The sequence below is a fragment of the Lipotes vexillifer genome, unplaced genomic scaffold (assembly GCF_000442215.2).
Source record: "Lipotes vexillifer unplaced genomic scaffold, Lipotes_vexillifer_v1.1 scaffold397, whole genome shotgun sequence".
Taxonomy (NCBI): Eukaryota; Metazoa; Chordata; class Mammalia; order Artiodactyla; family Lipotidae; genus Lipotes; species Lipotes vexillifer.
Genome location: NW_006772681.1, coordinates 1,437,187 through 1,455,561, shown reverse-complemented (window position 1 = coordinate 1,455,561; position 18,375 = coordinate 1,437,187). Strand labels below are relative to the sequence as shown.

Sequence of the window (18,375 nt, the reverse complement as noted above, 5' to 3'; positions counted from 1 at the left end):
TTCAACAATAAGGTTTTATTTTTTGTTCACATTGCGTGTCGGCCACGGGTCTGCTTTGATTCTACTCTGTATCATCATTCTGAGGACCAGGCTAAAGGGGCAACCCCTGCCTACGATGCTGCTGGTTACATGGCAGCAGGAAAAGAACAATGGCAGAACCACATGAGAGCTTTAAAGCTTCCATTCAGAGAAGACGCACACAGTTCTGCTTACATTTCATTAGGCGAAGCAAGCCATGTGGCCAAACCTGATGGCAATGAGGTAGGAGGAACAACCCTTTGCAGGAAGGCACCTGGTAATGAGGGCAACAAGTATCTTTTTTTGTTTTTGTTTTTTTGTTTGTTTGTTTTTTGCGGTATGCGGGCCTCTCACTGCTGTGGCCTCTCCCGTTGCGGGCGCAGGCTCCCTTAACTCCCTTAACTGAGCCCCAGACAGCAGTACCCAGAATCTTCTTTTCAACCTTCCCGAGCTGAGAGACTTTAGGCAAACGACTTAGCCATCATGAGCCTCAGTTTCCTTCTTTATTACATGGGCTATTTGGGGTCACCATGGCCAACACGACAATTTTTGAATTTGCTGTGTATTTGTAGGTGGTACAGAAACATTTTTCATTTTAATAGTGATGCATTTATATCAGTCAGCTTAAATAATGTCGTGCGGTGGTGACAAACGACCCTCCCCCAAATCTCAATGGCTTTCAACAATAAGGTTTTATTTTTTGTTCACATTGCGTGTCGGCCACGGGTCTGCTTTGATTCTACTCTGTATCATCATTCTGAGGACCAGGCTAAAGGGGCAACCCCTGCCTACGATGCTGCTGGTTACATGGCAGCAGGAAAAGAACAATGGCAGAACCACATGAGAGCTTTAAAGCTTCCATTCAGAGAAGACGCACACAGTTCTGCTTACATTTCATTAGGCGAAGCAAGCCATGTGGCCAAACCTGATGGCAATGAGGTAGGAGGAACAACCCTTTGCAGGAAGGCACCTGGTAATGAGGGCAACAAGTATCTTTTTTTGTTTTTGTTTTTTTGTTTGTTTGTTTTTTGCGGTATGCGGGCCTCTCACTGCTGTGGCCTCTCCCGTTGCGGAGCGCAGGCTCAGCGGCCGTGGCTCACGGGCCCAGCCGCTCCGCGGCATGTGGGATCTTCCCGGACCGGGGCACAAACCCGCGCCCCCCGCATCGGCAGGCAGACTCTCAACCACTGCGCCACCAGGGAAGCCCAACAAGTATCTTTTTTTGATACAATGTAGTATAGTGTTTACATTAAGGTGTATCAGAAAAATACAGAACTATGCATATATATGTATATGTGTGTATATACTTACGTATGCATAGCTCTATATGAGAGAGAGAATGATAAATCAAATGGGGCAAAATGTATATAACTGGTGAATCTGGGTGAAAAAACTCTGTATGGATGTTCTTTACAACTTTTCTGTAAAGTTTAAAATCCTATTAGGGAATTCCCTGGCAGTCCAGTGGTTAGGACTCCGCACTTTCGCTTTTGAGGGCCTGGGTTCAATCCCCAGTCAGGGAAATAAGATCCCACAAGCCACACGGCACAGCCAAAAAAAGAAATTATATTAAAATTAAAAGTTATATGTACATATCAAATCAAACCATGATTTCATGGTAGCTTAAGGCAAAGCAAACACAGAGAGAATAAAAACTAATTGAGCCAATTTAACAAATATTAAATAATAGTGCCTGGTATTGGTGAAAGTTGGACTTGAAGACGTTTGGGCAATGCTTGGTTAGGTGTACGGTGATCCTCACTCCTTGTCAGGGGGTCCTCCGGCTGGCAGCCCCCCTTCTCATTCATTCATTCTACACCTAGTTATTGAGCACCTACTGTGCGCCAGTCCCTTCCAGGGCACCGAAGACGCACTGGTGGATGACAGGTGGCAGCCACGTGCCCTCCCTGGAGCAGCTCACGACTCTTGGAGGAGTCAGCTAGAAAGACACATGCGAGTGGCCCCGGGGAGGCCAGCTGCCAGCTGGTTGTCTGTGGAGGGAGGATGGGCTGTCTAATGGCTCACCACTGGCAGTCGGCGGGGAGGGGGGGAATCCACCTAGAATCCTGTGGTGCTGGGCTTGAATCAAGCGTCCCTGGGTCTACCTGACCGTGTGTGTATTAGGGTGGGGGTGAGGAGCAGGTAGGCAGAGTCACAGTGCAAACACCACAACCTTCCTGGGATATTTATTTTGATGCCAAGATTTGTTATCATGGGGCCTGGAGAACCTATTATTTTTACATTAAAAACAACAGAAGGACTGAGAAGGGACACAAGGACTTTTTAGGATAATAAAGATGTTCAGTTTCTTGATCATAGTGTGGTTACATGGGTATATACATTTGTCAAAACTCATGGAAATGTACACTTAAAATGGGCACATTGTATCATTTGTAAGTTACACCTCAGTAAAGTTCATTTACAAAAAACCCCACAAAACCTAAGAAACAGAGCAGTGTGAAAATTATGTATTGAATATTTTGGAGGGGTTCAGAGAAGTTCAGTAACTTGCCTAACATCACACAGCTACTGAGGGGAGGGGCAGGAAATGAGACCCAGGTGTGCCTGACTCCAGAATTGGTACCATTAACTAGGGTTAATACATGCCCTTTATTTACGCACATGAACAAAAGCACTTCCATATTGAAAGGCAACATTAACAAACAGGGTGAAATCTATCCCAGGCATAAAGATTTCAGAATTAGGAAGGAGTTAAGTGGTCCCAGAGTTCTGCCTCCTTCCTCCTCTGCCCCCTGCCCCACATGGATGCCCTTGTCTTTGGCCCTAGCTAACCTCTGGCTCCTTGAGGGCCTCCTTGGAAACTTTCATCTATTCTTGGGCTGGTCAAGCCTCCCTTACCATCAGCCTGTCTCTCCTGCTTTCTGCTCGGGCCCTGGGGTTTCTGAGGGTCTGCCCACCTTGGCATATCCCAGCTAAACATCCTTGTGTTGTCCTTCTATTTATTCTTTACAGTCTGGAAGGTTAAGAGGGATCCTTTTGATCTGGGTGGGAGGCAGGGACCAAATTAGAGGGCTTACCGTTGACCCACTTTATGGATGAAACAACAAGACTCAGAGAGGTACAGAACCTGCCTAAGGTCACACAGTATACATGGGTTAGAGCCTGAACCCACTCAGCTCTGTCTGATTCCAGATCCTGGTCCCTTACCCAAGAAGGCAGGAGGAGGCCAAGTTGTGAGGATGAATGTCAGCAGGAGACACAGAAGGACTGGGAAGTCCCCTCCACATTTCCCCCACTCCAGAACCAGCTCTGCTGTCAATGGCTGAGAAACCCCCAGTCCCTGAAGGGACGGGGCTGCCAGGGCCTTTTGCCGAGTGACTGCAAACCACATTTTTCTTAATCTAAATTGAAAACTGCTCAAGTAGAAAAATCATTTCACTGCTTCATCTCAGAAAGGAGAAGAAAAAGGGAGAAGGGAAGGGTCAGGTGTGGGGGGAGAGGAAAGGCTGATGGCTGTAGAAAGCTGGGTCCCAGCCCTGCTCCATCTGGCTGTCCACGGCCCTGGGCCCAGTGGTGTGGGTCGGCCACGTTGCTGATGTAGTCAGTCAACAATTACTGAGAGCCCTCTTGTATGCCTGGAGACCCTGGGCCAGGCTCTTGGGACAATAAAACACTGTCAGGGGCAGCTCCTGTCCTTAGGGGGCTGCTAATCACCCCCCTTTCCTCCTTTCCCTTATTCTGTCCTTCAACAAATATTTATTGAAGACCTACCATGTGTCTGTTGCTAGATGCTTGGGATAGAAAAATGGTCCTTGCCCTCCTGGAATGCACTGTCCAGTGCAGAAGACAAGTGAGCAAATAAATAGAGAATAACAAACTGGATTCAGCTCTGAAAGACAGTAAAGAGTAGGGTGAGTGATTATTCCTCTGGCAGGGGTGGGAAATGTAATTTAGGCTGAGCAGTCACGGAGGGTCTCCTGCAGGAGGTGATATTTCAGCAAAGGCAGGGTCGGTAGGAGTTATTCAGGCAAAGGCAGAGGAGGGGTCAGTAGTGGGAGTGGGGTAGCACCTTCAGGACAGAGGGAGGTACTATATAGGGTTGACCCTTAAGCCAGGCTGATTGGGTTCAAATCCCAGCTCTGCCACTAACCAGCTGTATGATCTTGGACAAGTTGACTAACCTCTCCTCGCCTCATTTTCCTCATTTGTAAACATAGGCTTATGGTGAGGATTAAATAAATTAGCATATGTTATATGCTTAGAATGCTGCCTGGCAAATGAGTTTTAGCTAAACAAGCAAACAAAAAGCCTCATTATATGCAAAGGCTCTGGGGCAGGGAACTGCAAAGTGAGTCATGGGAGAAAGGTCAGCAAACACAAACCAAGTACACAGTATGGAAATCCACAGGGTACAGCAGAAAGGGCATAAGCTAAAATCCTATGTAATTTACATTAAAATCCTGTAATTACATCAGCCATGTAATTATAGCAAACATGCACTGGCACTTTATACCCCTTTCTTTATATCATCTCCATAACTTAGTGGAGTAGCCATAGTTATCCCCACTTTCCAGATGAGCAAACTGAGGCCCAGAGAGGTCAAGTGACTAATCCAAAGTCATATCGCTGGGTTTGAGCCTCAGTTTGGCTAATTCCAGAGCTAAAGTTTCTTACCACTGTGCTCTCTGCCTCATTTCTGAGACATGACAAAATAGAGTCTGTGTCTAGGTTTGACTATTTGTGTGTTGGATCCTGGGCTACGCATGTCACACAGGAAGCAATTTACAAGATGCAGCCTAGGTAGGGTAGTTATATAATATTTGGCTTAAACTGAGTTACTTTGGACAATGAAAGGAGGCATTTTAATACCTAAACTGGGACAGCACTTGTAAATTGGAACCCGGGGTCTCCCCAGGTGTAGGGGAAGGTGACTAAAACCATGGGGTCAGATAGAACTAGCTGGCTGAGTGCCCTTGGGCAAGTCACTTAACTTCTCTGAACCTCAGTTTCCACATATGGGCATAATAATACCTACCTCCTAGAGTCGTGGGGATTAAATGAGACAATGGGATGACAGGTACTTAGCATAGCCTGCAGTGAAAGTTAGATGTTATTATTGAATACGCAGTCAATGGAATTCTCTCTTTGTTTCTTTCAATCTATCTCTTTGTCCATCTTCTTGTTTCTCAGTTTGTCCCCCGGTTCTCCCCACCTCTTTTCAGGACCCAAGTCTAGTCTGATTTGCTGTGTGTCCTTGGGCAAATCCCTTCCGGTCTCTGGGCCTGCTCCCCCATCGGACTAGATTGTGTTGACCAGGCTGTTGGGGTCCCACTTCTCCTCCCTTCCTCCCTTGCTGGTCCTCCTGCCCTGCCATTCATCCCCAGACTCATTTCACAGGTCAGTTCCCTTTAATTAGCGAGGGTCTGAGCCTTTTCCCTCGCAAAATGAAAACTGCAGGTTCATCAAAATCTCATTAACCTCCATTCCCCCTGTGCCCCTGTGGGGGTCAGACCTGTCTTGGGCTGGGGGAAGCCACCTCCCAGCAAGCCAGGGTCCAGGTTTTGTCTGAGGTTGGGAGTAGATTGGGCTTTCTGGCTTGCTGGATCCAGACAATATTCTGGCCATAACCCCCAGCCCTGCCCGCCCTCATCGTCTCGGGGTCAGGGGAGACAGGGGAGTGTTCAGCACTTTAATTTGAAAACTTGCCAGGGGACCAAGGGACATTGGGAGCAGAGGGAAAAGGCTGACTTCAAATGAATTAATACTTGGCTTGTAGCTGGCAATTTTCTCCGCTTTCATGTCGCCTGGCTCTTCTTTCTTCTTTCATTATTTTCTTTCTTGGAGGGGTTACATGGTCCACTGCCATCTCCTCTGTCACGGTCCTAATTTTTAGTCTGGAACTTGTCTGAGTTTGGCTCTGGGCAAACCAGCCCTCACCCACTGGCCCTGCTCATGAGAGCGGCCCCTCTGGAGTAGCTTGAGAGCAGGGTTTTCCTGTGTGGGATCTGGGGGCCCAGCACTATCAACTACTTACTGTGCGGCCTTGGGCAAATTGCTTAGCCTCCCTGGGCCTCACATTCCTCACCCATTCTGAGGAGGAAATGAGATAATGTATTTAGTACCTGGAAATCACTTCAAAAAACACTGTGGCAGTGTCTTTTACAACATTAAACATGCGCTTATCATATATCCCAACAATCCCAATCCTAACATATTTCTTCGAGAGAAATGAAAACCTAGGTCCACCAAAGACCTAGCTGCAAGTGTTTATAACAGCTCTATTCATAACTGACCCAAACTGGAAACAATTCAAACGCTCATCAGTTGGTGAATGGATAAATAAATTGTGGTACATCCATACATGGCAGATGGCTTGGCAATAAAAAGAAACAAACTACTGATATCCACAACAACATGGATGAATCTCAAAAATATTCTGCTATGTGAAAGAAGCAGTCTCAAAAGGTTAAATGCTGAATGATTCCATTTAATGACAATCTGGAAAAGGCCAACCTATAAGCACAGAAATGAAACCAGTGGTTGCCGGGGGGGGGGGGGGGGGGGGGGGGGTGAGGAGGGTGGGAAGCAACTGCAAAGGGGCACAAGACAGCTTTGGAGGGGGATGGAAATGTTCTATATCTTGATTGTGGTGGTGGTTATGCTGGTGTACACATGTGTCAAAACTCATCCAACTGCATACTTTAAAAGGGGGGATTTTGTTGCATGGAAATTATATCTCAATAAACCTTACTTTAAGTTTTTTTTTTTTTGCGGTACACGGGCCTCTCACTGTTGTGGCCTCTCCCGTTGCGGAGCACAGGCTCCGGACGCGCAGGCTCAGTGGCCATGGCTCACGGGCCCAGCCGCTCCGCGGCATGTGGGATCTTCCCGGACCGGGGCACGAATCCGTGTTCCCTGCGCTGGCAGGCGGACTCTCAACCACTGCGCCACCAGGGAAGCCCCAATAAACCTTACTTTAAAAAGTAATGTTAGCCAGGGCTTCCCTGGTGGCACAGTGGTTGAGAGTCGGCCTGCCGATGCAGGGGACGCGGGTTCATGCCCCAGTCCGCGAGGATCCCACGTGCCACGGAGCGGCTGGGCCCGTGAGCCATGGCCGCTGAGCCTGCGCGTCCGGAGCCTGTGCTCCGCAACGGGAGAGGCCACAACAGTGAGAGGCCTGTGTACCGCAAAAAAAAAAAAAAAAAAAAAAAGTTAGCCAATAAAAATGTTAGCAATTTCAAATTTTATTTTGCTTTTCTATTGAGGTATAGCATACAGATAGTATTGTACTCCATGAAGTGCACCAAACTTACGTATATATTGTGACAACTTTTTGCATTTTCTTACTTCCCATCTACATTAAGATATGGGACATTTCCAACCCTTCAGCTTCAAGACCACAACCCTCAAAGTTGACCAGTATTTTGATTTCCATCACTACTGGTTAGTCTGGGGAGATCTCTGGATTTCACATAAATAGAATTATCAAGTATGTAATCTTTTGTGTTTGGCTCCTAGCTAGTTACTGAAGTCATCTTTTAAAATCACAAATCAGATCATGTCATTTCTTGATTAAAAGTCCTCCAGTGTCTTTCCGGTAACCAGTAAAACCCCAAACCCTTACCCTGCCCACCCTGTGCACTGTCTGCCCCTGCCATGAACCCCACTCCCTGGCTTGCCCTCTCTGGCCACACAGGCCTCCCTGTGAACCCACGTGGCTGTTTCCAGCTGCGAGGTCTCTGCCGTCAAGGATTCCTCTGTCTGAAATGTTGTCCTGCAGGCCCGGCTCCTTCCTGTCCTTTAATTCCCTGCTTCTAAGTCATCTCTCCTGACCTGCCACCCCCATTCCACCTCTTGATTATTTACCATCTCCAGGCCCGATGGCCTCCCTATAACCCTCATCGTGGGTTGTAATTGTTTGTTTGCGGGTTGGTTGCCTTTATCCCTGCTTAGTCAGAGACTTCCTGCCGGGGCCAGGACTGGGTCTAATCTGCCTGCACGTCCGAGTTGATTAATATGTATTGGAGGAGTCAACACACACATCAGTTTTTGATTTAGAAGTTGGTTTCTGACACATCTCCCCAAATTCTCCTCCCAATAACGTGGCAAGGGCAGCGGGCGGCATCAGCCCCTCCGCAGTGGAAGAACCGGAGGCCCTTGATCTGGTGGCCCAGTTCACACAGCAAGTCCTGACAAAGCTGGGACCTGTCACTCCCTCTCCCACCTCCCTGGGCCAGCAGAGCCTGCCCCTGGCCATCACCCATCTTTTTGTTGATGTTGTTGTTAAAACATAACTTATGTGCCATAAAAGCTTAAGCATATATTTGATGAGTTTTTACTTAGGTATATACTCACAGAACCCCCGCCCAGACTGAGATGTAGAACAGCATCTTAGAAACCCCCTCACAATGGATCCCTTCCCAGTCAATACCACCCCCTTCCAAGGGGAAAAATTATTCTCATTTCTATCACCATAGTTTGCCCGTTTTTGAACTTCACGTAAACAGACTCATTCAGTATGACCTCTTGTGTCTCAGTCAACACAACATCTGGGAATTCATCCATGCTGTTGCTTGTAGCAGTAGCTTGTTTTTTTTTTATTTTATTGCTGTGTAGGATTCCATTGTATGAATATATCATGATTTGTTTATCCTTTCTGCTGATAGGCATTTGAGTTGTTTCCAGGTTTTAGTGATTGTGAATAAAGCTTATATGAACATCCTTTGGTAGACGTGAGCACTTACTCTGTTGGGTATGTACCTAGGAGCAGACTAGGTATGCAGTTAGCTTTCCCAGATACTGTCAGTTTTCCACAATGGTTGTACCTTGTACATTTTAGGAACCCAGCAACTAGGAGGTTCAGCACTGTCTCCCCTGCAGCCCCCAAACTTCCTGAGATTGGGTAAGTCACAGAGCTACTCCTCTGCTGGATGCTGGGCCTTTGAGCCACCCTGCTGCATTAGCAATCATAGCAGAGAAAGGAGGGTCAAGCTGAGTGGCAGCGCAGACCTTTCTGCTGGGAGGCTGGCTGGCTCCCTGAGCCCAGCAAAGGTTAGGCTGCCTTCCATTTTCCCCTCCACTGATCTCAGCTCTTAGGGACAATTAGCCATCAGTAGAGCAGAGAGCTCAGAATACTAACTAGACCTGGTCTATTCTGGGGAGCATTTTTTACCCTCCACCTGGGCTGAGGCCTCGCCTTGCTGATGGGGCACCTGAGTGGAGATCCAAGGGAGGGGAGCATCCTTTGTTATCGCCCCTGTGCATTTTGTCAGTCTTCTGGGACACCAGATGCTCTTTGCTGGGGAAATGGAAATGGCATCTGGTGCCACTCTGCTGTTGCGTGCCTCCAGGGACAGGATACTCATCACCACCCCCGACTGCTGGTTGCTCCTTCAGGCTGCCCTGCCCTATACTTCTTTTTTCATTGTAGTGCTATTTGTAACTGCCCTAAATTGAAAATAAGCTAAAAGTCCATTGGAAGGGGACCAATTAAGTAAGTTATATGTTACATCCAATTAAATATATAATGGATACGCTGCAGCCATTATGTACAGGAATAAGACATGTCTACATCATGTACCCCTGATGTGATGCCTGGAGAAGGTCACAATGTTACTCTTGTGCTATTCTTACCAAAAATGCCAACTCTCCAGCTAACTGTGAGAAGATATCAGACAAATCCAAACTGGTGGACAGTCTACAAATTAACTGGCCAACACTTTTTAAAAAGTGTCAAGATCATGAAAGACAAGGAAAGACTGAGAAAATATGGTAGATTGGAGGAGACCAAGGAGATGTGACAACTATATACAATGTAGGATCTTGGATTAGGTCCTGGAACAGAAAAAGGACATTAGTGGAAAACCAGGTGAAATTCGAATTCAATTTAAAGATTTCTTAATAACATTGTACCAACGTTAATTTCCTGCTTTCAATAATTATTTTATGATTATGTAACATGTTGACATTAGGAGAAGCTGGGTGGGGAGTACATGTACTATTTTTGCAACTTTTCTGTAAATTTAAAATTATTTCAGAATAAAAATTGAGAAAAAATGTGACAGTGTAGATCAAAGTCTCTTAACCTTTGCTGTGCCATGGACCTTTTAGGTGAGGCCCGTGGACCCTTTCTCAAGAATAATGGCTTTAAACATGTAAAATAAGATGTTTAAGCTTTCTAAGAAGACCAATTATATTTAAATACAGCTATTTAAATATTTTAAAATTTCTGATATAGTAGTATTCATGTTTCTTTATTACATTCACTAACAAGATCTAGTGGCAGGTGTAATAACCATTGGCATTTCCAAAGAGTGATGAGAGTAAACAGTATTTCAAGCAGCGATGGTAATTTGCTATGAAAACATCTATGATCACTACCGATGGCAAGGATACTGCTAATGCTACTATGTCTTGTTGCCTACATTGAAGTTGAAAGAAATGAGAAATTTCAGTTAAAGGTTAGTGGAAATAAGGATATAATTTTTTCCCCATTCAAATTCACAGACCTCCTGAATTGCATTTGCAGTCTGGCAGTATCTATTACATCCCTAATGTAAATGCATATTTATTGAACTGGAAGGAAGCTCATAATATATTGGTAATGGGGGAAGAGAAGATTATAAAGCAATATGTACAGTCAGGTCCCATTTCTGTAAGTTATAAACGTGTGTGTGTGTGTGTGTGTGTGCGCATTATGTATTCATTCAATAAGCATTCCATGATCATCTACCTACTCTGGGAACATGACAATAAAAGACGGACACAGTTTACCTTCCAAGGCAGGTCATCTAGAAGCCTTAATAACTTGCAACAAAATGTTATGTGAATATGTGGGGTTTTTCCTCCTCCTTGCTTAACTGTATTTTCTAATTTTTCTAAGTAAACATGTATTTGGGTGAAACAAAATATTTTTTTAAAACAAAGAATAAGAAAATTCACCTTCATCTCAAGCTGAACACTGCCTGTAGGTAACACACTCCACTGTCCCAGGATCTGTCTTCTCATCCCCACTAAACTCATCCCACTTCAGGGGAATGATTGCTCACCCAACATCCCAACATCATCTTGAGTCTTTTCACCATCGCAGTGACCTTTCTCTGGACCCACCCTTGTTTTCCCACGTTCCTCGTCTAGTGTGGCCTTGAGAGCTGAGCTCCAGAAGGAGTCTGCCTCACTTAGATAGCAAGCGGACCATTACCTTCCTCCTTCTAGACACCATGCTTCTATTTATGTAGCCTAAGATAATAATCATTCTAAAAACAGTTTTACTGAGATATAACTGACATGCCATATGTATTAGTTTTCTACTGCTGCTGCAACACATTACCACAAATTCAGTGACTTAACAAAAATGCATGATCTTACGCTTCTGTAGATCAGAAGTCTGACACAGATCTCACTGGGCTAAGATTAAGGTGTCAGCAGGGCTGTGTTTCCGAAGGCTCTAGGAGAATCTGTTTCCTTACATTTTCCAGCTTCTGGAGCTTGCCTGCATTCCTTGGATTGTGGTTCCTTTCTTGCATCTTCAAAGTCAGCAACTTTGGGATGAGTCCTTCTCACAATGCCATCTCTCTGGTTCTCTCCTCAGATTCCCTCTTCCAATGTTTAAGGTTCCTTGAGATTACGTTGGGCCCACTGGATAATCCAGGGTAATCTCCCTGGTTTATTTGTATTTTATTCCATTCTATTTTAAAGTCAGCTAATCAACAACCTTAATCCCACCTGCATTCTTAATTCTTGTTTGCCATGTAACCTAACTTTCACAGGTTCCAGGGATTAGGACACAGACATCTTTGAGGGGTTACCACACCATACAGTTCACCATTTAAGGAGTACAACTTAATGGTTTTTAGTATATTGGCAGAGTAATTGGATACCGTCACCACTTCAATTTTAGAATACTTTCATCACCCCCAAAAGAAATACTGTACCTATTAGCAGTCACCCTCATTTCCTCCCAATTCCACACAAACCCTCCCCTGACCCTGCCAGAGGCAACCATTAGTCTACTTTCTGCCTCGATAGATTTGCCAATTCGAAACATTTCATATAAATGGAATCATACAATATGCAGTACTTTGGCTTCTTTCACTTAGCATAATATTGTACATATATCAGTACTTTATTCCTTTTCATTGCCAAATGATATTCCATTGTATGCATATATCACATTTTACTTATCCATTCACCACTTGATGGACATATGGGTTGTTTCCAATTTTTGACTGTTATGAATAATGCTGCTATAAACATTTGTGAACACTTTTTTGTGTGAACGTATGTTTACATTTCTCTTAGATGTATACATAGAGTTGGAATGAATGGGTCATATGGTAACTCTGTATTTAACATTTGAGGAACCTCCAGACTGTTTTTCAAAGCAGCTGCACCATTTTACATTCCCGCTAGCTGTGAATGAGAGTTCTAATTTCTCCACATCCTCACCAACACTTGTTATTATCAGTCTTTTTTTTCTTTCTTCTTCTTCTTTTATTTTTAGTAACTATCTAGTAGGTATAAAATGGTATCTCTTGGTTTTCATTTGCATTTCTGTAGTGGCTAGTGATGTTGGGCATCTTTTCATGTGCTTTTAGCCATTTTTATATCTTCTTTGGAGAAATGCCTATTCAGATTCTTTGCCCATTTAAAAAATTGAGTTAGTTATCATTTTATTATTATTATTATTTTTTTTTTAAGACTTGAGGTTTTTATTTTCTTAAAATGTCTGTTGACTTCCTTCACATTTTATTATTCTGGATTATGAACTCATCTTGGGTTTGTATGTCAGAACCCTGGGAAACACAGGTTGAGGGTGTCTTTCTCCAAGAATAGTTTGTGTTTGCTTCTGTAAAGTTGCTTCAAAGACCAGGACAAATTTCTATGTTAATTGTTCAGTTTTTCAACCGGGGCATGAACAGAGCAAATTCACAATTCTAACTCATAAGAGGTGCTTCCCTACCAGAGCCCAGGGAGAGACAGGCAAGCTTCCTGAGCAAATGAGCAGGTTTTTCTCTGGTCCATCCTTTCCCTATATGTACAGGCTTTTGAAATTTCTCAGTTTATGAGGTATTTCAGTGCCAAGCCTTCTGCCTATAGCTTTTAACACCCAAGCTTCTGGGTAAACAAACCTACAGGGCAGCTTACAGCATCAACTCACACACGTTTCAGTTCCCTCTGGAACTGGCACCTGGAAACCTCACTGATTTTCTTGCAAGCTAAATTATGCATTTAAAAGAATGTTACCTGTTACTGTCCATCATTTCAAGTGGTTTACAGTGGAAGGTTTTTCACTTTAGGTGGTCCACTATACTGCCAGAAAAGGGAGTCCCAACCTTACTCATTTAACATGACTTATAAGCTAGTTGATGGAGAGAGATCAGGGGATGTCATGAAATTGCTGGTTTCCAGATCCGGGGGGGGGGGGCTCTGTAATACTTGCCAGCAAACAAAAAACCAAATGGTATGTGGTACGGTGTATGGACTTCCGGTTGAGTAGTAATCCCAGTTATAACGTATATTAAAGACAAAAGGGTGTAATTTAGTGTGGAAACTCTTGACAGATGTCATCCTATATATTATGGTATCTGTGTCTACAAGTTCACAATTATGTTCAACTACAAATGCAGTTCAAAAATAAGTAAAATAAAATTCTGTTTATGTAGCATCTCCAGGAACATAGTCCCCACATACCCCTGGGATTGTTCTGTGGCTTATTCAGTCTGTTGTCTTAATGGTTTAAATTATTCACTTAGAGCTCAATAGCCACAGTGACACAGATACACTTCATAGTTAAGTTTAAATTCTGTTTATGTAGCATCTCCAGGAACATAGTCCCCACATACCCCTGGGATTGTTCTGTGGCTTATTCAGTCTGTTGTCTTAATGGTTTAAATTATTCACTTAGAGCTCAATAGCCACAGTTAATGTAGACACAGATACACTTCATAGTTAAGTTTATCCTATAAAAATAGATCCCTCTAGAGCATCATTACCCTTCTATCCTTAGTTTTAAGAGAATAAGCATTTCCTAGTTCTCCAAATTGGTAGGAAGGTCTGCCCACAGTGGCATTGGACTTCTTGCTGAAGGATTTTCCACGTTCACCAAATCCACAGGGTTTTCATTCCTAGATGTGTTGGGAATTCCTGATGAAAACCTTCTCTCTCACTTTATCCATACAGTTTCTCCCTGGTGTGAATTCTGTGGTGTCTGATGAGGTTCGCCTTCTGGGAGAACGTTTTCCCACAGTCAGAGCATTCGTAGGGCTTCTTGCCCATATGGGTTCTCTTGTGTATGATGAGGCAGGAGTTTTGGGAGAAAGCCTTCCCGCATTCGCTGCACTCATAGGGTTTCTCTCCGGTGTGAGTCCTCTGGTGAAGGATGAGGTGTGACTTCTGGAAGAAGGCTTTCCCACACTGGCTGCAGCCATAGGGCTTCTCTCCTGTGTGGATTCTGTAGTGGATAATGAGGCATGACTTCCGGGAGAAAGATTTCCCACATTCTTCGAAGCCATAGGGTTTCTCTCCCGTGTGGGATCTGTGGTGTTTGATGAGACGTGACTTGTGGGAGAAGATTTTCTCACAGTCTGAACACTTATAAGGCTTCTCTCCAGCCAGAATGGCCTCGGGTATGGAGAGGCTTGTTTCTGGGGAGAGCTTTTTACCGCATTTGCCGTTTCCGCTGGGTTTCTCGTCTGTGTGGTTTCCCGGACGTTTTTTGCTGAGGCAAACCTTCTCCTCTCTCAGGCCATCCCCCTGGTCATTGCATCCAGAGGACTTCTCATCCCTGTGGACTCTCTGATGGGTGACGAGTTCTGATTTATGGGAGAAGCCTTTCCCACATTTGATACATTTGTGGGGTTTCTCGTTACTGTCAGTTCTCTGATCAGCATTAAGTGCTTGGTCACGGCTTAAAGCATTTCTACATTGGTTACATTCACGTGGGTGTGCCCCAGAATGTGGAGTTTCCAGCTTAGAATAGAGAAATAAGTTCCCCTGTGCATCATATTCAAATCTCCTTCTTGCAAGGTACGCATTAGGAGTAACGCCTGCATTACCTGGCAAGGCTGCTCCACACGACTCGCACTTAGGGACCTGTTGTCCTGAAGAAACGACATTTGTGTTCAGACAGGTGTTTTTTTCGACTGTGTTACATGCGTTGTGCCCTTCTGTGGTCAATTTTTTCTTGTCTAGGAGTGCAACTTGCTTCAAAAGTTTGTCTTGGTGTTCCCGTTGTCTATCTACTTGGGTATCAACTTGCAAAACTTCTGGAAAGCTCCATCTGAGGATCTCTTCCTCCTTCATCCACGGTTCTTGCCCCTGCTCCAACCTGGAGATCACAGCTGGTTTGGTGACTTGACACCCCACGGAGACCAGGTGGCTGTAGTTCTCCAGCATCACATCCCGGTACAGGGTCCTCTGCGTAGGGTCCAGCTGCTGCCACTCCTTACGGGTGAAGCCCACAGCCACGTCTCTGAATGATAACGACCCCAAAGCAGGACCAATCCAGGGTAAGAAAACCTGAACTGTAATTGATGAATTGCTGGAGGCTCCATGTGGATGAGTCTGAGAATCAAAAACTCCAAGGACACCCCATCATGGGGGGGAGGGTCCCCACGCTTTTGTGAGTTTACCTCCAGGAGCCTGACCGGGTTCTCACAGTGAATACAGGAGAAAAATCGCCTCATACTTCCTGCAGGGGAAGGGGAGAGGTAACCATTTTTAAGTACACCAGAGCATTCTCATCATTTTATTATTGAGTTGTAAGAGTTCTTTGTATGTTTTGGATCCAAGTCCCTTATCAGACATATGATTTGCAAATATTTTCTCCCATTCTATGGGCTGTCTTTTCACTTTCTTGATGGTATCATTTACAGTACAAATGTTTTGGGTTTTGATGAAATTTATCTAGTTTTTCTTTTGTCACTTGTGCTTTTGGTGCTCTAAGAGACCAAGCCAAAGTAATGAAGATTTGCTCCTATGGTTGACTTATTCTTAAAGTTTTATAGTTTTTGCTCTTATACTTAGGGCTATAATCCATTTTGAGTTAATTTTTGCATATGATGTGAGGTAGGGGTCCAACTACACTCTTTGGGATGTGGATATCTAGTTGTACCAGCACCATTTTTTGGAAAGACAGCTCCTTCCCATTGGCACCTTTGTTGAAAATCAGTTTACATAAATGTAAGGGTTTCTTTCTGGACTCTCAGCTCTGTTCCATTGATCTATGTCTATCTACTACCATGCTGTGTTGATTACTGTAGCTTTATAGTAAGTTTTGAAATCAGAAAGTGTGACTCCTCTAATTTTGCTGCTCTTTTTGAAGATTGTTTTGGCTATTTGAAGCCCCCTGAGATACCATATGATTTTTAGAATCACCTTTCCATTTTCTGCAAAAGAAAGAAAGAAAGAAAGAAAGCTGGAATTCTGGTAGAAATTGCATTGAATCTGTATTTCAGTTTGGGGAGTACTGCTATCTTAAAAATATTGTCTTCTGATCCATGAACATGTGATATGTTTCCATTTATTTAGATCTTCTTTAATTTATTTCAACAATATTTTGTAATTTTCAGACTACAAGCTTTGCACTTCTTTTGTTAAAGTTATTCCTAAGCATTTAATTCTTTTTGCTGCTATTGTAAATGGAATTGTTTTATTAATTTCATTTTTGGATTGTTCATTGCCAGTGTATAGAAATACAATTAACTTTTGAAAATCAATCTTGTATCCTGTGACCTTGCTGAATTCACTTATGAGTTCTAAAAGTTTTTTAAAATATGGATTTCCTAGGATTTTCTATATATAAGGTTATGTAATCTACAATTAGAAATGGGTTCACGTTTCCTTTCCAGTCTGGATGCTTTCGTTTCTTTTTCTTGCCTAATTGCCATGGCTAGAACCTCCAGTATAATCTTGAATAGAAGTGGTGAGAGCAGGCTTCCTTGCTTGCTCCTGATCTTAGAAAGAAAACGCATTTGGCCACATTGAGTACATTAGGTGTACTTTTTTTGTCGATGGCCCTTATCAGATTGAGAGAGTTCTCTTCTATTCATAATTTGTTGAGTGTTTTTTTTTTTTAATAATGAAAGGGTGTTGGATTTTGTCAAATGCTTTCCCTGCGTCTATTGAGATGATCACGTGGTTTTTTTCCCTTTATTCTATTGCTATGGTGTATTATATTAATTGATTTTCATGTATTAACCCAACCTTGTACTCCTGGGATAAATCCCACTTGGTCATAGTGTATAATCTTTTTTATCTATTGCTAGATTTGCTTTGCTAGTATTTTATTGAGGATTTTTACATCTGTATTTATAAAATATATTGTTCTATAGATTTCTTTCCTTGTGTTGTCTTTAACAAACAGTTTTTTAAAAGTCACATCACATTGTTGACAGCAATTTTGTTGTCAACAATCTCCTCCTGAACCAGCCAATATGTTTGGAGACCTGGACTGGTCCCAAAGTTGAGAAAAATCACACATTGCCATCTTGAAATTGCCTTTTCTGGACTTCAGTCTCCTCTTCTGTAATTATAAGATTTTAAACTCTTCAGAGTCAAAGAGCACGGCTGGAATGGAATCCCAGTCCAGTGCTCTCTCCCTGCGACCAAGTCTTAAAAGGTTTTCATCGCTCCCAGTGATAAATAAGATAGATCAGTGCTTTGGAAACAAAGCACTGAACAGGTATATAAATCACCAGAGAATCTGGTTAAAATGCAGATGCTGCTTCTGTAGGTCTAGGGAGGGTCTTGAGATTCTGTATTTCTCACAAACTCTTAGGTGACGCTGCTGCTGCTAATCCATGGACCCCCCTTGGAGTAATAAAAAACTAGAATATTGCTTCCCAAACTTCAGTCACATAAGTGCCAACTTCATATTTTTTTTGCATATTCTTCTTCCATTTATACTATTTTTAAAATATTTTTTTCTTTTAATTGACTGGCAATTAAATGGCTTCTTTGGGTGAGGTTCAGACTCATTCTAGACATCAAATTTTATGTGCTAGTTATAGGTTTTATGTGCCAGTCATATCTTTTCTAACACACGTGAAACGTCCCTATTCAAATTAAAAAATTATTCATCTGTGTACTGCCAGAAATTACTTCGTGTACCACTGTTCCACACATCCTCATGGGAAGTGTTGCACTAGAACTTCCAAGGGACTGAGAATGCGGTTCTTGCCCTTTACACATTATCACACTTTAATTGGATACCTTTGACTTACGTCTCATGATTTTGCCCCATTTTTCTCTGCTGCAATTTGGCCAGTGATTCCTGTCTTTTCCTCTATTATCCACTCTGATTAACTCAGCTGCACCTGTCAGCCTTTATTCCTGCGATCGCATGGAGCGAGGCATGCTGAAGTCGTTAAAATGCATGAGTTTGATCAGATTCAC

General features: G+C 43.4%; 1 protein-coding gene across 1 annotated transcript; it reads right to left on the bottom strand.

Annotated features, from left to right (window-relative positions):
- Positions 1 to 13,958: 13,958 nt before the first annotated feature.
- Positions 13,959 to 15,456, bottom strand: LOC103069131 (gastrula zinc finger protein XlCGF49.1-like). Its single transcript, XM_082931441.1, is given in 3 exon segments — positions 13,959 to 14,077; positions 14,142 to 14,859; positions 15,181 to 15,456. Coding segments are annotated over 3 exon segments (1,032 nt in total). The 5' UTR covers positions 15,376 to 15,456.
- Between the last annotated feature and the right edge of the window lie 2,919 nt (positions 15,457 to 18,375).